General features: G+C 43.3%; 1 protein-coding gene across 1 annotated transcript in view; it reads right to left on the bottom strand.

Annotated features, from left to right (window-relative positions):
* Positions 1-226: 226 nt before the first annotated feature.
* loxhd1b (lipoxygenase homology PLAT domains 1b) overlaps positions 227-19,844 on the bottom strand; it is a gene marked incomplete at both ends in the record, with an annotated part of 219,653 nt that continues 200,035 nt past the window's right edge. The window contains 4 exons of the mRNA XM_084322732.1: positions 227-707; positions 7,002-7,157; positions 16,256-16,388; positions 16,667-16,837. Coding sequence (XP_084178858.1) covers positions 227-707; positions 7,002-7,157; positions 16,256-16,388; positions 16,667-16,837 — 941 coding nt within the window. The remainder of the gene's footprint in view (positions 708-7,001; positions 7,158-16,255; positions 16,389-16,666; positions 16,838-19,844) is intronic.

Here is a 19,844-nt window from a genome sequence, read left to right as displayed (position 1 = left end):
TGTACACCTATGAAAAACAGAAGAAACGGGTGGATCCCAGGTCCTGCGGCTGGATCCCAGGCCCTGTGGGTGGATCCCAGGTCCTGCGGGTGGATCCCAGGCCCTGTGGGTGGATCCCAGGCCCTGTGGGTGGATCCCAGGTCCTGCGGGTGGATTCCAGGCCCTGCGGGTGGATCCCAGGCCCTCCGGGTGGATCACGGATCCCAGGTCCTCCGGGTTGTCCCCGTTAGTACTTGGGGTAGAGCACCCGCTGAATCTGCCCGTCCGCCCGGTTGACGTCCAGCCACTTGCTGCACTGGAAGATGGTGGTCACCGAGTTGGCCGTGTTGGTGATCTCCACGCACTCCAGGAACCAGCCGGCGCTGGTGTGGCTGCCGTCGTGCTCCACCGACACCCGCAGCAGCTCGCCGAGGTCCAGCATCTCCAGGCTGAAGCGGTCCGTCTGGCCTCGCTCGAAGAGGTTCCGGAACTTCTGCCGCAGCTGGCGCCGGCCGGAGTCGCCCGTGACGCCGTAGATGGTGACGAAGACGTTGGCGTCCGTGCCGCCGCCCTTGCGGTCCCCGGTGATGACGATGACCTCGTACTTGACGGGCACGAGGCTGCGGACCTTGCTGGCGAAGCTCTCGATGGTCTTGTAGCACTCGAACGTCTGGAACTGGTCCTTTTTGGCTGCCAGGGGTATCTGAGCGTTACAGTGGAAGAAATACCTGCGTGGGAGGAGAGTGTAGGTGTGGTTAGGTAAAGATTAGATTAGATTAATTGGATTAGAATAGATTAGATTAGAATAGATTAGATTATTAGATAAAATTAGATTAGAATAGATTATATTAGATTAATTAGATTAGAATAGATTAGATTAGTCTCCCATACATATACAGCTGTAATATGAAGCTAGTAAAGCATATAGATACATATACAGCTGTGATATGAAGCTAGTGAAGCGTAGCGGCATAGGCGCCTGGCCTTAAGAGCATGCGGAGCAGCTGCTCTCCCACTATGTGTATGACCGTCAGTCACTTATAGACATCGGATTACGGGAAACTTACCGATTGGATTACTCACTGGACCAGCTTTCCGAACCGCAACAATGGCCTGAGGAGATTCTCAGGAAAATGGGACCAGACCCTGATCCCAGGAACAAAGGAACCAGACGGCGTGGGAAGAGAGCTGGGATCCGTAACAGGCTGAGATCCAGACGCCACCGAACGCCATTACCCAGTATATTGCTAGCCAATGTACAATCAATTGACAATAAACTGGACGATATCCGAGCAAGGATTCAATACCAAAGAGACGTCAGAGACTGCAACGTTCTCTGCTTCACCGAGACGTGGCTGTCGCCAGAAGTCCCAGATCACGCTATCCAACCGGCCGAACACTTCTTCATCCACCGCAAGGATCGTACAGCAGAGTCCGGCAAACAACGTGGAGGAGGTATCGCCTTCATGTTTAACAACAATTGGAGCGATCCAACTAACGTGAAGGAATTATCCAACCACTGCTGCCCAGACCTGGAATATATAACCATCAAGTGTCGTCCTTTCTTCCTCCCGAGGGAGTTAACGGCGATCGTCCTGATCGGAGTGTATATTCCACCGCAAGCCAGTAACAACGTCGCGCTCTCCAGACTCCACGACGAGGTAAATAGAATACAAGCGGCGAACGTTAACGCCGCCATTTTAGTGCTGGGTGATTTCAATAGCGCCAATCTGAGAAAGGTATTACCTGACTTCTATCAGCATGTGACTTGCAACACCAGAGGCGGTAACATCCTAGATCACTGTTACACGCAATTTAAAGGTGGCTACAAGGCTCATTCTGATAGTGGCTTTGGTAAATCAGATCACGCGTCCATTTTTCTTTCACCAAAGTACAAACAGAGAATCAAAAGTACTCCTGTAGTCTCGCGAGAGGTGCAGAAATGGGATTTGACGTCAGAGGAGACGCTACAGGCTGCGTTTGACTGCACAGACTGGAACGTGTTCCACGACACAGATAACATTAATGTCTACACGGAGACAGTGCTGGACTATGTTTGTACTTTGGTGGAAGAAACAATCCCCACTACCAAAATGAGAGTTTACCCAAATCAAAAACCCTGGGTAGACAAATCCGTCCGTGAAGCTCTGAGAGAGCGCACCAAAGCATACAACGACGGCCTAGTGGCAGGCAACATGAATGACCACAAGGTGGCGCGATACAACGTAAGGAGGACAGTGACAGAGGCCAAACGACGCTACAGGGATAAAATTGAACTCCAGTTTGAACAAGCTGACTCTAGAGCTATGTGGCAGGGGCTCAAAACGATGACAGACTACAAAGGCGCCTCCCTCAAACTGAACAGTGACATCTCCTTAGCAAATGACCTCAATACCTTCTATGCGAGGTTTGATGCTGGTAATAACAACACCAGCCCACAAGCCACGGCAATGGGGGGGGGGGGTCGGCTGCTGATGGAGACGCAGTGTTCAGGGTAACAGAGCATGAGGTGAGGCGGACCTTTAAAAAAGTGAATATCAGGAAGGCAGCAGGTCCGGACGGCATCCCCGGCCGCGTCCTAAAAGTCTGTGCCGACCAACTGGCCCCAGTATTCACTGACATATTTAACCTGTCCTTAGAACAGGCTGTCATCCCCACCTGCCTGAAGAAGTCCACTATTATCCCTGTACCCAAAAAATCCAAGCCTGCTTGCCTCAACGACTACCGCCCTGTAGCTCTCACCTCCATAGCCATGAAGTGCTTTGAGAAGCTAGTAAAGGGCTACATCTGCTCCTCCCTCCCCATCAACATGGACCCCCTGCAATTTGCATACCGCCCCAACAGGTCCACGGAGGACGCCATAGCCCATGTGCTGCACACAGCAGCATCACACCTGGACAAGAGGCAGGGGAACTATGTGAGAATGCTATTCATCGACTACAGCTCGGCATTCAATACCATAGTCCCCTCCATACTCATAGCCAAGCTCAGGGACCTGGGCTTGAACTATGACCTCTGCCAGTGGGTCTTGGACTTCCTGACTGGCAGACCCCAGGTGGTGAGAGCAGGCAACTGCACCTCCTCATCCATCACCCTCAACATAGGGGCCCCCCAGGGCTGTGTTCTGAGTCCCCTCCTCTACTCCCTGTACACACACGACTGTGTGGCTCAGCGGAGTAGCAATACAATCATCAAATTTGCTGACGACACAGTGGTGGTGGGCCTGATCTCTGCCAACGACGAGAGGGCCTACCTGGAAGAGGTCAAGGTCCTGGCGGGATGGTGCCAGGAAAACAGCCTCTCCCTGAACGTCAGCAAAACAAAGGAGATGATTGTGGACTTCAGGAGGTCGGGGGTCAAGGACTACAGCCCCCTCAGCATCGACGGGGCACCGGTTGAGAGAGTCAACAGCTTTAAGTACCTCGGAGCCTACATATCCGAGGACTTGACATGGACCACACACATTGACAGTGTTGTGAAGAAGGCACGACAACGCCTCTACTTCCTCAGGCGCCTAAGGAAGTTCCAAGTCAGTCAGAAGATCCTTAAGAACTTCTACTCATGTACAATAGAGAGCATCTTGACTGGTAACATCACCTCCTGGTTTGGGAATAGCACTGCACAAGACCGAAGCAGACTACAAAGAGTGACACGTTTAGCCGAACGCACAATTGGAGGGGGGCTCCCCACCCTCCAGAACATTTACAACAAGCGTTGCAAGGGCAAGGCTAAGAGAATCATTAAAGACTCCAGTCACCCGAACAACTGCCTCTTTGAACTGCTGCGGTCAGGCAAGCGATACCGGAGTCTCAAGGCGAGCACAGAAAGACTCAGAAGAAGCTTCTATCCCCAGGCCATCAGGCTGCTAAACGAACAATGAACACTACACAACAACAACCACCAAACGCACATAGCACACACACCCACACGCACACACTCACTTTAAACAAACACACTGTAGCACCCACTCCACACACTTTATAGCACACACCCACTTTAAACAAACACACTGTAGCACCCACTCCCCACACTTTATATTTATTGATGAAGGATTGCACTACAACTCGTACACCTTACTGTAAATTGTACCTAAATTGTACCTCATCCCATTTCTGCTTTGCACTATATAGTACTGTACATTAGTACACTGCATAGTATTGTATATTATATGGTAACTCAGAACATTGTACATATGTCTATACCGAACACTGTGACCTCATTTTCTTCTTCTAAATTACATGCTATACTATGTTATTTGATACTATCTTGTCTAGCACAGTCTCTGGAGCGTAACAGTAAGAAGCATTTTGTATGAAAGTATTCTGTACTTCTGTATGACAACTATTAAAGAAACTTGAAACTTGAAACTATTGAACTTGGGGGAGCAAGGGTATGATCTTGCCCCACCACTTTTTGATCATATGAAAAATATGATATACCCCCCCCCCCCAATATATAAATCTAACCATAACTACGTAATTTCAATCAAATTAATAATACGCAATGACACTTAATAACACGTTTTTAAGTTTCCAAAGATTGCGAACCCCCCCCCCCCCTGCCCCATTATGGTTTGATCCAGTTCCTCCCATCTCCAGCGCGTAGACCTTGGAGCACAGCGCTGCAGTCTGGCTGCAGGTAGGCTGAGTGTAAATCAAAGCCCACAGAGTGTGTCATAATATTGGTGGCAGGCAGGCAGGCTTTTCCAGTAAGTTGTTCAAATAAAAGGATTATGTTAGACATAAGTTACTATTGAGTGGTAGTAGAACTTCTACGGTTCTACCACGCAATACAATAAAAGTGTTTCACGGTCCCGAATTGCGATCTGGTCATACGGTTTCCTCGAATAAATAATAATAACGTTTCCCTCTCTGGTTGGCGTTAGCTTTAGTGCTAGCCGCTAGCTAACGTTATCTAGATATGTGGTGTGAGCTGGATGACGCTGACTTCATTTCCAAACGTTAACGCTATCTATATGGCAGACGAGCAGGGCCGGATTAACGACGGCCGCGGCCCGTGGGCCTATAGTGACGAGGGGCCTCCGTTTTTTTTTTTTTTTTTATATACTTTTTTTTTACATTTTTTTTAATTTTTGAGATCGATGTCATGATTGTGCACTGCAGACTCAGGGAGGAGGCAGAGAAGGAGAGAAAGAGACACAAGATTTACAGGTAATGGAAATATATCTTTTTTCTCTTTCTTATTAAAAACTTGGCCTATTTGAAAGGAGATTGATTTAATAAAAATGAATGAGCGAAAAATCAATATACAGTGTATATACAGTATAATATATTATTATTATCGTAATTGGCTATCATACTGCAATATAAACTGAGTTTTATAGTGAAAAGAGCAGCTTTATTGGTCAAGATTGAAGGCTCTATATTGCAGGAAATTGCACGTACAGGTTCATTAAATTTAAAAAAAAAAGTCTGCCATGGAGGGGGTCGTGCCGGACCCCCTCCAAACCACCCCTTACCTGTCAAAAAAAAAATAAAAAAAAAATAAAAAAAAATCTTGCACCCCCACTTTCAACTATAACTAGGCGGCCATGCTTAGCGGTACATATAAAGTTGTGATATGAAGCTAGTAAATCATACCGGTACACATACAGCTGTGATATGAAGCTAGTAAAGCATAGCGGTACATATACAGCTGTGATATGAAGCTAGCAAAGCGTAGCGGTACATTATATAGCTGTGATATGAAGCTAGCAAAACGTAGCGGTACATATAAGCTGTTATATGAAGCTAGCAAAGCATAGCGGTACATTATATAGCTGTGATATGAAGCTAGCAAAACGTAGCGGTACATATAAGCCGTTATATGAAGCTAGCAAAGCGTAGCAGTACATATACAGCTGTGATATGAAGCTAGCAAAGCATAGCGGTTAGGGGTTTAACGGTACGTGTATTCGTCCCGCGAATTTACGGTACGGCCGTCACGGTGCGGTACGCGCCCCCATGCGATGAATACGCCCCACAGCGCAAACACACCCACATGCAGGCACTCGCGAGGTCCGTGCGAGAACAGCGCGCGTGGCCGGGCACACCGAGTCAGACTTCAGAGCGGTGAAAGTGCACGGAGGAGAAAGGCACATTTACATTGGAACAGCTGCAGGGTCATTACAGTTTTCTTTCGTTTTCTTGTGCGCCCAATAACGTTAACCAAATGAAACCAATGGAAAGACATACACACGCGTCGCCGACACACACACACACGTGCCAACAAACACATCAACATTCTCCCCCGCCGGACTCACAGGCACAATCAAATAAAAAGAATAAACATACTTTTCTGGACAGATCATCTGAGCTCCACTGTGTTTAAATCCAAATAATCCTCTGCCATTGTTGTAATATGTCATCTGTTCTCTAGTATTCAGTCTGGTCGTGAAGTTAAATTCTCTCTGGAAGTGAAACTGAAACTTAGCAAGGATAAGTTTAAAGGGGCAGTAGGCAAGTGGATGCCTGAACACAGAATGACACCAGTATCACTAATTACCACGGGAAGCCTATAGAAAATTATTCTATTTAATTATAATAATTATCATAAATATAATATATAGATTTAAAAAAATGTAAACAATAAAAAAAAAAAATTACAAAAAAACTATATTAATAATAATTATTATAAATATCTTATTTCTGTTGTACCAAACTCGTACCGAACCGTGACCCCAATACCGAGGTACGTACCCGAATCGTGGCTTCTGTGTACCATTACACCCCTTGTACATATACAGTACATATACAGCTGTGATATGAAGCTAGCAAAGCGTAGCGGTATATATACAGCTGTGATATGCAGCTAGCAAAGCGTAGCGGTACATATACAGCTGTGATATGAAGCTAGCAAAGCATAGCGGTACATTATATAGCTGTGATATGAAGCTAGCAAAGTGTAACGGTACATATACAGCTGTGATATGAAGCTAGCAAAGCGTAGCGGTACATATACAGCAAGATCCAGATGGTTGCATGAGGCTGTAGCTCTCTTTTGAGTTTCCACCTTTCACTTACTTGTTTCCCAGCTCCTTCTCTGTCACCACCACCTCCATCACATGCCAGACCGCCTCACTCTTCACTTTCTTCCCTTCTTTAGTGATGTGGCCGAGGCAGATGCCGGCAATCTCACCCAAATGCTTGGATGAAAACTCAAACGTGTCGGTGGCACCGCTGTGAAGAGACAATAACATAATATGAGAGACAACGACATAACATAAGAGACAACGACATAACATAAAAGACAACGACATAACATAAGAGACAATAACATAACATAAGAGACAATGACATGACATAAGAGACAATGACATGACATAAGAGACAATGACATAACATAAGAAAGAATAACATGAGAAACAATGGCATGACATAAGAGACGGCGACATAACAAGCTGTGTTTGTATCAGGGTGGGTGTCTTAGTCTAGTGGTGAGAGCTGTGTTTGTATCAGGGTGGGTGTTTTAGTTTAGTGGTGAGAGCTGTGTTAGTATCAGGGTGGGTGTCTTAGTCTAGTGGTGAGAGCTGTTAGTATCAGGGTGGGTGTCTTAGTCTAGTGGTGACAGCTGTGTTTGTATCAGGGTGGGTGTCTTAGTCTAGTGGTGAGAGCTGTGTTTGTATCAGGGTGAGTACACAGACCCAGGCTCTTAGAGAGTACAGAGACACAGGCTCTTAAGGCCTCTACATGCTACAGCAACTGCAACGCAACTGCAACACAACATCAGCGCGACTTCAACGCAACATGTTGCAGAGGGTGTTGTAGAGTGTGTTGCGAGGATGTTGCGTACCTCTCCCCAAAATCTAATCTGAACAACCTTTTTGTATTTTTTTTTTTTATCCACTTTTTCTCCCATTTTTCTATATTTTCTCCCATCCCAATTTCGTATCATCCAATTCAACCCTCCCCTGTCACGAACGCTGTTTCTTGCCTCCCACAAGCCGGCTGCAATGTGGACTAAGTCATACATAGCACAAGTCCCCTCCGGTACTTGAGGTAACAGCAGTCGCATCTTTTCACCTGCGCAGCTCGATCTCTCAGTGTCGAGGAGTAATGCGTGGGAGGCTCACGCTGCCCCCGACACTTCCTGATTCTACTGCGCAGGCGCACCAACCGACTTGTAGGAGTCGCTTGTTCACAACGTTCGATCCCCACCCTTCAGTTTTCCCTCCCCGTAATACGGCCAATGTGTATTACTGCGGACGACCAGCTAAACTGAAAACAATGTGGAGAGCTGGATTCGAACACTCGAATCCTAGCGTCTCCACACTGGTGGCGAGTGCCTTGCCCACTACACTACCTAGCCGCCCCTTGTATTTTATTTTTTTATTATTTTTTAAACAAACACATAAACAAACATGACAACACACGATAAGATATATAAGCATATACTTCCGGTTTAACGATAGAATGGAGTAAGTCGCATGTGACACAGCTGCTCACCCGTTATTTTTTTTTCCGTTTTAAAAACATATTTATAAACCATCAATGCGTTTAAAACTTGACGCATATATCAACTGAGATTATCAACTAACTATATTGACCAAAAGAATCGAGATGTCACCAAAGAGAGACAAAGCGAGTGCAAAACCAGTCGCAGAGGATCCGCCTAAGGAAGCAGGATACGTGCGGCAAACAGCAGAGAATATAGACGTGATAGTGGCCGCTTCAAGTTCAACCCCTACAAATACCTCCGCAGACACCGAATATATCATCCGGGAAGTGAAAAAAATGGAGAAGTCAATAACCCAAAAAGTAGATGATATCAAAGAATCTATCGAATGCAAAATAGAAGCGCTAAGAGTGGAGGCTGAAGCACATATTAAACGCACCGCGACACTGGAAACAGGTATGGAAGTCCACCAACAAAATTTCGTTCGGATCTACAAAGACGTAGATGATATCAACGTTAACCTAACTGCTGAGATGAAGGGAAACTACAACGAACTCAAGACGGAGCTCAAAGATATAACGATGGAGCTTAAGCGAATCATTGAAGAACAGAAAGCCAAAATATTCGAGATGGAATATCAAAGACGCAAGCTGAATATTCGTATAGTCGGTCTGGATGAGTCGGTGAGCTGCGAGCACCCTGAAGAGTTTGCGACAGAATTACAGAAAATCTTGGGACCAGCGATCCTTCCTAAAGTACCCGAGGTGGAGCAGTGCTACAGATTGGGGACCCGATCCGGTGACAATAACGTCAGACCCAGAGTGATATTGGTTACCCTGCGCCAAGTCAGAATAAAAGAAATGATTATTCGTGAAACTCGCAGGATGAAAGGCAATCTGAAATACAAGGATATATCAATACACTGTTTTGAAGATTATTGTCGTGAGGTAGTGGACCTGCGAGCCAAGTTCAAGACGGTGATGTCTCAACTCTATCTGGAGAAATACAGACCCCTATTAATATACCCTGCAATACTTCGCATCGTCGATAAACAAGGAGCAAGGGTTTTCCTCAACTCGCCTGAAGATGCAGTCAAATACATGGCAGCACAACACGCAGGATAGTGTATAAATGGCCTTTTAATCTCTGTTATGCATGGACACCATATAGTATAAACTTTAATGAACCGATGATTTGGGACAGTGAGACCTACGAGCTCAGAGTTATTGAATGTTTTCCCCATTGGGCTTCTATTATAGCGGACATATTGATACAGAGAAGATGAACATGGCGTTGAAGCGATCCTTATTTTAAGAGTATGGAATTCTAACAACACTCCAGAACATACTGGAACATTCGAACACTGTAAAAACGACATATTGGAATAATCTAGAACATCTAAAACATTCTTTGACATAGGGAACATTCTGGAATAACAGCAATACGTGGCCAGACATACTACCAGAAGCCCTTCGGGGGAATAACCAACAGCATCTAGCTGCAGAACCACAGAACCATCACAGCAGCGGCCGGCTGGAATAACATTCTTCACAACGGATCATCGCCCACCCCTGGCCAGGGGAGATGCTGCATATACGTATTTAAAAACTGCTTTTTATTAATTGGAAATATTTCCACTACTTCTCCAATTTATACTTTAGATGTTTAAGCATAGCAAAGCTCTTTTAAGATCTAAGTTAATGTTCTCTTCCTTTTACTTGTATATTTTTCTTCTGTTTTCTCTGATTTATTGAGGTTCTCTTTTCAGTTCAATACCTCCATATTATTCATGGGTTATTATAAATTACACAAGTTCATATAAAATGTAAGTGATTAGGGCATGATAATTGAAGCTTATTTTTGGTCTTTATTTTTAGTTTTATCCTATTTTAATTTTTATTTAACGGGAAAGTGGCCAAGCCACAGTTGACATTCTACTTATGGTAGAATTTAGAGTGTTAGATCCTATGGTATACATAGGAATGTTAAGGATAATTGGATCATTCTGGGATATCCGGTGGTTTAAGGGAGGGAGTCATACGCAAAGGTTGTGTTCATGGAACACAATCCTGTACGACTCTCGGTGGGAGGGGAGGGAAGGGGATTTTTATTTGTATATATGTATGTTTTTAAGCTCGGCTCTCAACGGGACCTCACTAGTTGGATGTATACAGTATCTATTATTGCCTTGCACTCCAGAAGCATTACCAAAAACTACACTACAACATGTATAGATTATGGCTAGTTTGAATATAATGATTTGGAACACCGGGGGAATAAATAACCAACTCAAACGCAAAAGCGTGCTCACACTGATGAAAAAAGAACAGGTGGACATTGCTCTGCTAAGCGAAACGCACATTCTAGAGAAAGACATAGATAAGTTAGCGGACAACACATATCATAATATTAGTCACTCTTCAATTGGTACGAGAACTCGGGGTGTAGCCATAGTCGTTAAACGTAAGTTGAATATTGAATTAAAGGGAGTATGGTCTGATGTAGAAGGTCGGATAACTATAGCTAAGATTGTACACAAGAACAGGAATATAGCGTTGGTAGCGGTATACGCCCCAAATTTGTACGAAGAGGATTTCTTCACTACACTAACCAATGCAATGTTAGACATTCCCGATTACTCATTTATAATAGGTGCGGATTTTAATGCCATTTGGAATCCAAGGATGGACAAATCTTACCTCGCCTTTTCCAGCGAACAAAATAATTCATCTAATGCATTAAAGGATTGGTCGAAGATTACAGGTGTAAATGACTTATGGCGATCACTTAATCCCACGACCCGAAAGTACTCTTGTCGATCTGCGAGACATAACACATTATCCAGAATAGATTATGTCTTTGCATCCCCGAGACTATTTGATAATTATGAAGTGGAAATGATACCCAACGCACTATCAGATCACTGTTATTTACTCCTAAAAGGAACATTTGGTATACTATCTTCCCGAGCCCCAAGATGGCGATTTAACTCGATGCTGCTTAATAACAAGGAATTCATTACACAACTCAAAGAAGCTCTTATAGTATTCCTACGGGAGAATGCAAACTCGGTGCAAGACCCCAGAATAATATGGATGTCGGTAAAGGGAATGATCAAAGATTTCACTGATAGCTTTTCCTTCAAAATGCGCAAGAATCAATGCACAAAACTGGCTGAGCTGGAAACGCTTTACTCAACGTTATTTAATTCTTTAAAATACAACAACTCAACTCGACTAGAAAATCAAGTTAACGTACTAAAAATAGAGATCAATGCCATATACAGACAACAATCGGAAATACAAATACGCAGCACAAGACAACAGCAGTACTCCCAAGGTTCTAAACCTAGTCACCTATTAGCCATGCGATTAAGAATTAATGCAAAATTTGCAGATATAACTACCATTAGAGCACAACAAGTACTTGAAACAGACCCTGTAAAAATAAACAATACATTCAAAGAATTCTACTCCGACTTATATAAATCAGAAACGACCTTCGATCAAAACAAAATGGACACATATCTTAATCAAATTATTCTCCCTAAACTTTCAGAGGATGACGCTAAACAGTTAGAAACACCGATCACACTAGAGGAACTCAAGAAGGCCATATCCGAAATGCAAAGTGGTAAGGCTCCTGGAAGAGACGGTATCCCACCAGAAATGTACCTTTCTTGTTGGGACATAATTGGACCCTTATTACTAATTATGATCTTATACTTAGTCAAGGAGGGGAACTTCCATAAGAATGACAATATTGCACTCATAACAGTCCTCCTTAAAAAAGACAAAGACCCCAACGAGTGCGGTAGTTATAGACCTTTAAGCCTCCTCGGAACCGATATCAAACTGTACTCTAAGGTATTAGCCATCAGATTACAAAAGCATATGACGTCTTTAGTTCATCCGGACCAAACTGGCTTCATAAGAGGCCGCCTGATCACTGATAACATAAGACGAATACTGCACGTACTAGATGCCGACAAGGACGACACCATACCTAAGGTGATGCTGTCCCTGGATGCTATGAAAGCCTTTGACAGGCTGGAATGGTCGTATCTATGGGCAGTATTAGAAAGGATGGGGTTAGGAAAAGGATTCATTGATATGATTAAAGTATTATACAAAGACCCATCGGCCATGATTACAACAGGTACAATCATCTCCAAAATCTTTCCGGTATCACGCTCAGCCAGACAGGGTTGCCCTCTTAGTCCCGGACTATTCGATCTATCATTAGAGCCTTTAGCACAATATATAAGACAATCCCAATCCATAGAACCAATCGTAATCAAGGGCACACAACATAAAATTAGTTTATATGCGGACGACGTAATATTATTCATGCAAAACCCCAACACCACATTGCCTCATCTGCTCAAGTTGATTGAGAACTTTGGTGATTTATCGGGATTTAAGATAAATTGGCAGAAGTCGGCTTTCCTTCCACTTAACACCCCTGCAAAAAAAGATATAACCCTACCAGGAGAGATACCTATGGTAAAACACTTTAGATGCTTGGGTGTGGAAATATTCCCCACCATAAGACAAACGGTGAAGCACAATTACACAAAAATCCAAAACAAAATCAAAGACGACCTTGATAGGTGGGCAAAACTTAAAAACTCAGTACAGGCACTGATATCAATAGTTAAGATGGATGTACTACCTAGAATCAACTTCTTCAGTTCAATGCTACCGTTACCCCCTCCAGAGGGTTACTGGAAAAGATTACACTCCTCCACATACAAATTTACTTGGAATAACAAACCACCACGTATAAAAAGATCCACCGCACAGAGAAATAAAGCAGACGGTGGCATGGCATTTCCAGATTTTTTCCACTATTTTAAGGCGTACACATTAAGACCATTGACAACATGGTTTGATCCCCAAGCATTAGTATCCTGGAGAAAATTACAAGAAAACATAGTAGCCCCACATAGACTGAAGGACATAGCATACACTAAACTACCAATCAAGCACTGTGAACGGAAATTTGGCCCCATAATTACCCATGCGATCCGGATATGGCGTGAAACACAAAAAAAATATCCTAACCCACATAAATGGCACAATCATACTCCCTTATTCAATAACAAGGCACTCTTAATTGAAAAACGACCTATAAGATTCCCTATATGGGAAGAGCAAGGCATACACTCATTAGGGGATGTTTTTAACAAACAGGGTTTTTGTAGTTATGGAGAAATATGCAAAAAATGTAATCTCACCAAGTCCACATGGCTTTTTTACATACAGTTACGGCTATGTTTGAAGTCTCACAGTGTTCCATTAGACATACCAATTGAACACCACAGATACCACAAATTCTTCTATGAAAGAGAGACATCGAGAGGTTTTGTTTCAGATTTTTATCATCAATTACTAACGTCCTCGTATGAAACCCTCCAACTAGACTCTGCCTGGAGGAGGGATATAACAGACCTGGAAAGTGACTTTGATTGGCAAGGAGCCTGGGCAAATGTCCGACTTACATCAAGGAACCCGGACCATCAACAAATCAATCTTAACTATATTCACAGGACATACTTGACTCCTATAAGACTGAACAGAATGGGTCTTAAACAAGACTCCAAATGCTCCCAATGTACAAATGGGGACGAAGGGACATTTATGCACATGTATTGGGACTGCCCACCAGTTAAGACATTCTGGAAAGATGTGACCCAACAATTATCAAAACTCGTATCTTGGAATATACCTGTACACCCCTCTGTATTACTATTGAATGATGTTTTTGAGTTTGCAGTAAATCCACAGCTAATTAAGATTGGTTTTATCGGGTATCACAGTAGCTAAAAAGCTGATCGCATCACGCTGGTTTCAACCGGAAAAAATTTGCCGGAAAGTTTGGTTTCTTACATATCTCGATGTGATTTATCAAGAAATATCTACAGCAAGAATTCTGGGTCTCAATGAATCCAAAATGTCAATGTGGTTAGAAGTGGTGGAGAGAATAAAAGCTAGCTTATAATGGTAGTGTCTGGTTAGGAGCGAGGGATAATGGAGGTACTATCCAAGGAGGGGTCCGGGAGGGGGGGGGGTTCGAGCTGGAGCATATGTGTGTAGGTTTTTAGATAACAGGTATTAGTGGTATATCCTATATAAGACAATTAACTAAAATGTGATTTCATTGGATGTGCACTGACAACTAATGCTTGTATATCTTATCGTGTGTTGTCATGTCTGTATATGTGTTTGTTTAAAAAATAATAATAAAAAAAAATACAAAAGAAAAGATATACAAGCATTAGTTGACAGTGCACATCCAATGAAATCACCATTTAGTTAATTGTCTTATACAGGATATACCCCTAATACCTGTTATCTAAAAACCTATACACATATGCTCTAGCTCGTACCCCCCCCCTCCCGGACCCCCCATTGGATAATCCAACCATTATAACTTGTTCCTAACCATACACTACCATTATATGCTAGCTTTTATTCTCTCCACCACTTCTAACCACATTGTCATTTTGGATTCATTGAGACCCAAAATTCTTGCTGTAGATATTTCTTGATAAATCACATCGAGATATGTAAGAATCCAGACCTTCCGGCACATTTTTTCCGGTTGAAACCATCGTGATGCTATCAGCTTTTTAGCCACTGTGATACCAGATAAAACCAATCTCTTTCGCTGTGGATGTTCTGCATATTCAAAAACATCATTCAGCAGTAATACAGAGGGGTGTACAGGTATATTCAGAATTAAGAGATTTGATAATTGCTGGGTCACTTCTTTCCAGAATATCTTAACTGGTGGGCAGTCCCAGTACACGTGCATAAATGTCCCCTCGTCCCCATTTGTACATAAGGAGCATTTGGAGTCTTGTTTAAGACCCATTCTGTTCAGTCTTATAGGAGTCAAGTATGTCCTATGGATATAGTTAAGATTGATTTGTTGATGGTCCGGGTTCCTTGATGCAAGTCGAACATTTGCCCAGGCTTCTTGCCACTCAAAGTCTATTTCCAGGTCTGGTATATCCCTCCTCCAAATAGAGTCTAGGTGGAGGGTTTCATACGAGGCCGTTAGTAATTGATGATACAAATCTGATACAAAACCTCTCAATGTCTCTCTTTCATAGAAAAATGTGTGGTATCTGTGGTGTGCAATTGGTATCGTTGATGGAACACCGTGAGCCTTCAAACATGCCAATAACTGTGCGTAAAAATTATATGTGGACTTGGTGAGATTACATTTTTTGCGTATTTCATCGAAACTACAAAAACCCTGTTTGTTGAAAACGTCTCCTAATGAGTGTATGCCTTGCTTTTCCCATCTAGGGAATCTTATAGGTTGTTTTCCAATCAAGAGTGGTTTAGTCTAGTGGTGAGAGCTGTGTTTGTATCAGGGTGGGTGTCTTAGTCTAGTGGTGAGAGCTGTTAGTATCAGGGTGGGTGTCTTAGTCTAGTGGTGACAGCTGTGTTTGTATCAGGGTGGGTGTCTTAGTCTAGTGGTGAGAGCTGTGTTTGTATCAGGGTGAGTGGGTGTCTTAGTCTAGTGGTGAGAGCTGTTAGTATCAGGGTGGGTGTCTTAGTCTAGTGGTGACAGCTGTGTTTGTATCAGGGTGGGTGTCTTAGTCTAGTGGTGACAGCTGTGTTTGTATCAGGGTGGGTGTCTTAGTCTAGTGGTGAGAGCTGTGTTTGTATCAGGGTGGGTGTCTTAGTCTAGTGGTGACAGCTGTGTTTGTATCAGGGTGGTTGTCTTAGTCTAGTGGTGAGAGCTGTGTTTGTATCAGGGTGAGTACACAGACCCAGGCTCTTAGAGAGTACAGAGACACAGGCTCTTAGAGAGTACAGAGACACAGGCTCTTAGAGAGTACAGAGACCCAGGCTCTAGAACCCACCATAAGAACTTCTTCTTCTTGTTCTCGAGAACAAACTCCTTTGAACGCGCCTTCTTTCCTTCCAGAACAATCCAGGCGTTCTCCGTGGTGTCGGCGGATTCTGTGTCGGCGGTCGTTGTGGCAATTTCATATTCTGTGAGAGGGCAGAGAGAGAGAAATTACGAGAGAGTCAGAGACAGAGTGAGAGAGCGAGATTCAGTTGTGAGACGAGAGAGAGAGAGAGAGATAGAGAGATATAGAGAGATAGTTCAGCTGTGAGACGACAGAGAGAGAGAGTTCAGCTGTGAAATGACAGAGAGAGAGAGAGAGAGAGAGAGAGAGAGAGAGAGAGAGAGTTCAGTTGTGAGACGACAGAGAGAGAGAGATCAGCTGTGAGACGACAGAGAGAGAGAGAGTTCAGCTCCTACTGACTGGTTTTGTCATTGAGGTCGATGGCGTCGTTGTTGGCACAGGCCAGCTCTCTCATGATCTGTCGGTCGTCCTCGCCCTTGGCCAGCCAGCGGGCGCAGGGGAACCTGAAGGTCTCGTCCATGGCCTCATCCTTCACATCCACGTACTCCAGGTTCCACCCCGCAGCAGGGCCTGGGGGACAGGACAACATCGTCAGTGTACGACATCATCCGTGTATGACATCATCCGTGTACGACATCATCAGTGTACGACATCATCTGTACGACATCATCTGTACGACATCATCCTGTGTACAGCATCATCTGTGTATACGACATCATCAGTGTACACGACATCATCAGTGTACAACATCATACTACAGGACTGTTCATATCTTAAAACTTCTACAAGACTGTTCATATCTTAAATGTCTTGCTACAGGACTGTTCATATCTTAAATGTCTTGCTACAGGACTGTTCATATCGTAAATGTCTACAGTAATGTTCATATCTTTAAACATCATGCTACAGGACATGACTGGAACGCTGGTGCCAGGACAACAGCCTGCTCCTGAACATTGGTAAAACCAAGGAGCTGATAGTGGATTTTAGGAGAACACAGCAGGGGACACACACACCACTGAGGATAAACGGGGCTATCGTGGACAGGGTGAGCAGCTTCAAGTACCTGGGGCACATCTCAGAGGACCTGACATGGACAACACACATAGACTCAGTCATAAAGAAGGCGAAGCAGCGCCTCTACCACTTGAGACAGTTAAGGAAGTTCAGAGTATCGGGAAAGATACTCCAGTCCTTCTACTCCGGAGCTGTAGAGAGCATCTTGACTGGAAACATCACTGCCTGGTATGGAAACAGCATGGCACAGGACAAGAAGGCCCTACAGAGAGTGGTGCGCTCAGCCGAGCGTACCACGGGTATTGCACTACCACCCCTGCAAGCCTTATATAACAAGAGGTGCAAATCCAGAGCCTGCAGAATAAGGAAAGACCCTCATCACCCCAACAACAGCCTGTTCAAGCTGCTGCGGTCAGGCAAATGCCTGCGAACACCAGCAACTAGGACAGAGAGACTTCGGCTCAGCTTCTTCCCCCAGGCCATCAGTTTTGAACACTGAACTCTCCACACACAAGCACACATGAGCACACACACAACACACACACTGTATACGCTCACACACTAAGCAGTCACTTTAGCATGAACACACACACACACACATGCTGCACACGCCCACACTCAACGGTCACCTTACACCAGTGGTTCTCAAACTTTTTACACCAAGTACCACCTGAGAACGTAGCTGGCTCTCCAAGTACCACCATATGACCGGCGTTAAAATACAGTCTATTCAGCTATGCACAGTTCACGCAGGAGGCAAATGTATTCCTAATACCATTATTTATTGTTAACTTTTGTCAGACACAGCCACAATGTACAAAGGGATAGCACTAGAACTAGCAAACGCTTCCACACAACTCATACAATGCAAGGGGCATTGAGAACATAATAACTAACATTCTCACATAGCAAGTGAGAAAATTAAGAACAACTGTATTTCAGCAAATGTACTTAATTCTCTCTATCTCTATCTCACTCTCTCACACAGCAAGCAATTGTCCGTCATTCTCTCTCACACACACACACACACACACACACACACACACACACACACACACACACACACACACACACACACACACACACACACACACACACACACACACACACACACACACACACACACACACACACACACACACACACACACACACACACACAATTATTTTGTTACAAAAACTTAATTTCCTGCATTCTGGTGCAGGCATTTTTGAATGTTTACCCTTTAAATGCCAGTGTTTGTGATGGGCATCACAAATTATTGTAAAAAAGAAAAGAAAACACATATAATTTTTTTTTTGAATGTTTACCCTTTAAATGCCAGTTTGTGTGATGGCATCACAAATTATTGTTAAAAAAAACACAAAGTAAAATATTTTCAATATATCAAATGCAAAGTACATTTTTCTGGGGGGGATTATTACAGGCTAGGCATGTGTCAATGATTAGCAGCAACACAGATTTTGATGGATTTTTGGTAATGTCAGATTTAACACCAACTCTTTTCAGAAAAGTGGGAGTACTTCATTTTTTATCTGACATTACAAAAAATCAAAAAATAAATGGTTATGATCAGGGCTGAAGTTGAATTAAAGATTTATGACTGTTTAGACTGCATTACTCTCTGTCACAGTGATCTCCTGGTTGTTCCCCACTTAGTTTATCTAACTATCGCGCCGCCGCAACCAGAAACACTGGCCTGGCCTGCTTCTAAGTTCAGTGACCTGAAGAAATCTTTAAAAAAAAATAAAAAATTAAAAACATTTTATTTTTTTTATTTTTTTTTGTGCTTTTTTGGAAAAAATTTCAAGTACCACCAGCAGTACCACCAAGTACAACTAGTGGTACGCGTACCACAGTTTGAGAACCACTGCCTTACACAATGAAAAGGTCAAAAATAAGAACGGGAGTGGTTCTTGTATAGTAAACAGAAGGATATAGCAAGCTAGCATAAGGACACATAGTATGAATGAATGAATGAATGAATGAATGAATGAATGAATGAATGAAAACTTTATTTAACAGATTGCAGAATGGGTACAATACAGTACGGCTCAATACATACAATTGTTAAGGGGATGCAGACCTGAGAAAGACGTTTGTCTTGTTTCCATCAGGGTCCCCCATTTTCAATTCATATAGATTCGTATAACTGTAGATTGTATAGCATAGCATTGTATAGTAGTGTACATAAGACCCAGTGCCTCATCCGTAGCTAACTGTGTATTGCACCTTAGCATGTCCTACCATGCTCTTGTAAACTTTATGTACATATACCTGTTATTATTATTACTTGTATTATTGCATTGTATTATTGCACATTGTATTATTGTACAAATGTCCTATTCTCATTCCTGTCTTATTACTTGTGTTGCACATCGCTGCGGGCATGACCCCCCCCCCCATTTCACTGTATGCTTGTATGCCATGACAAATAAAACTCTTGACTTGACTTGACTAGGACTGTTTATATCCTTAAACATCATGCTACAGGACTGTTCATATATTTAAACATCATGCTACAGGACTGTTCATATCTTAAATGTCTTGCTACAGGACT

The sequence above is a fragment of the Notolepis coatsorum genome, assembly GCF_963971535.1.
Source record: "Notolepis coatsorum genome assembly, chromosome: 10".
NCBI classification, from domain to species: Eukaryota; Metazoa; Chordata; class Actinopteri; order Aulopiformes; family Paralepididae; genus Notolepis; species Notolepis coatsorum.
This window is presented reverse-complemented; position numbering and strand designations above follow the sequence as displayed.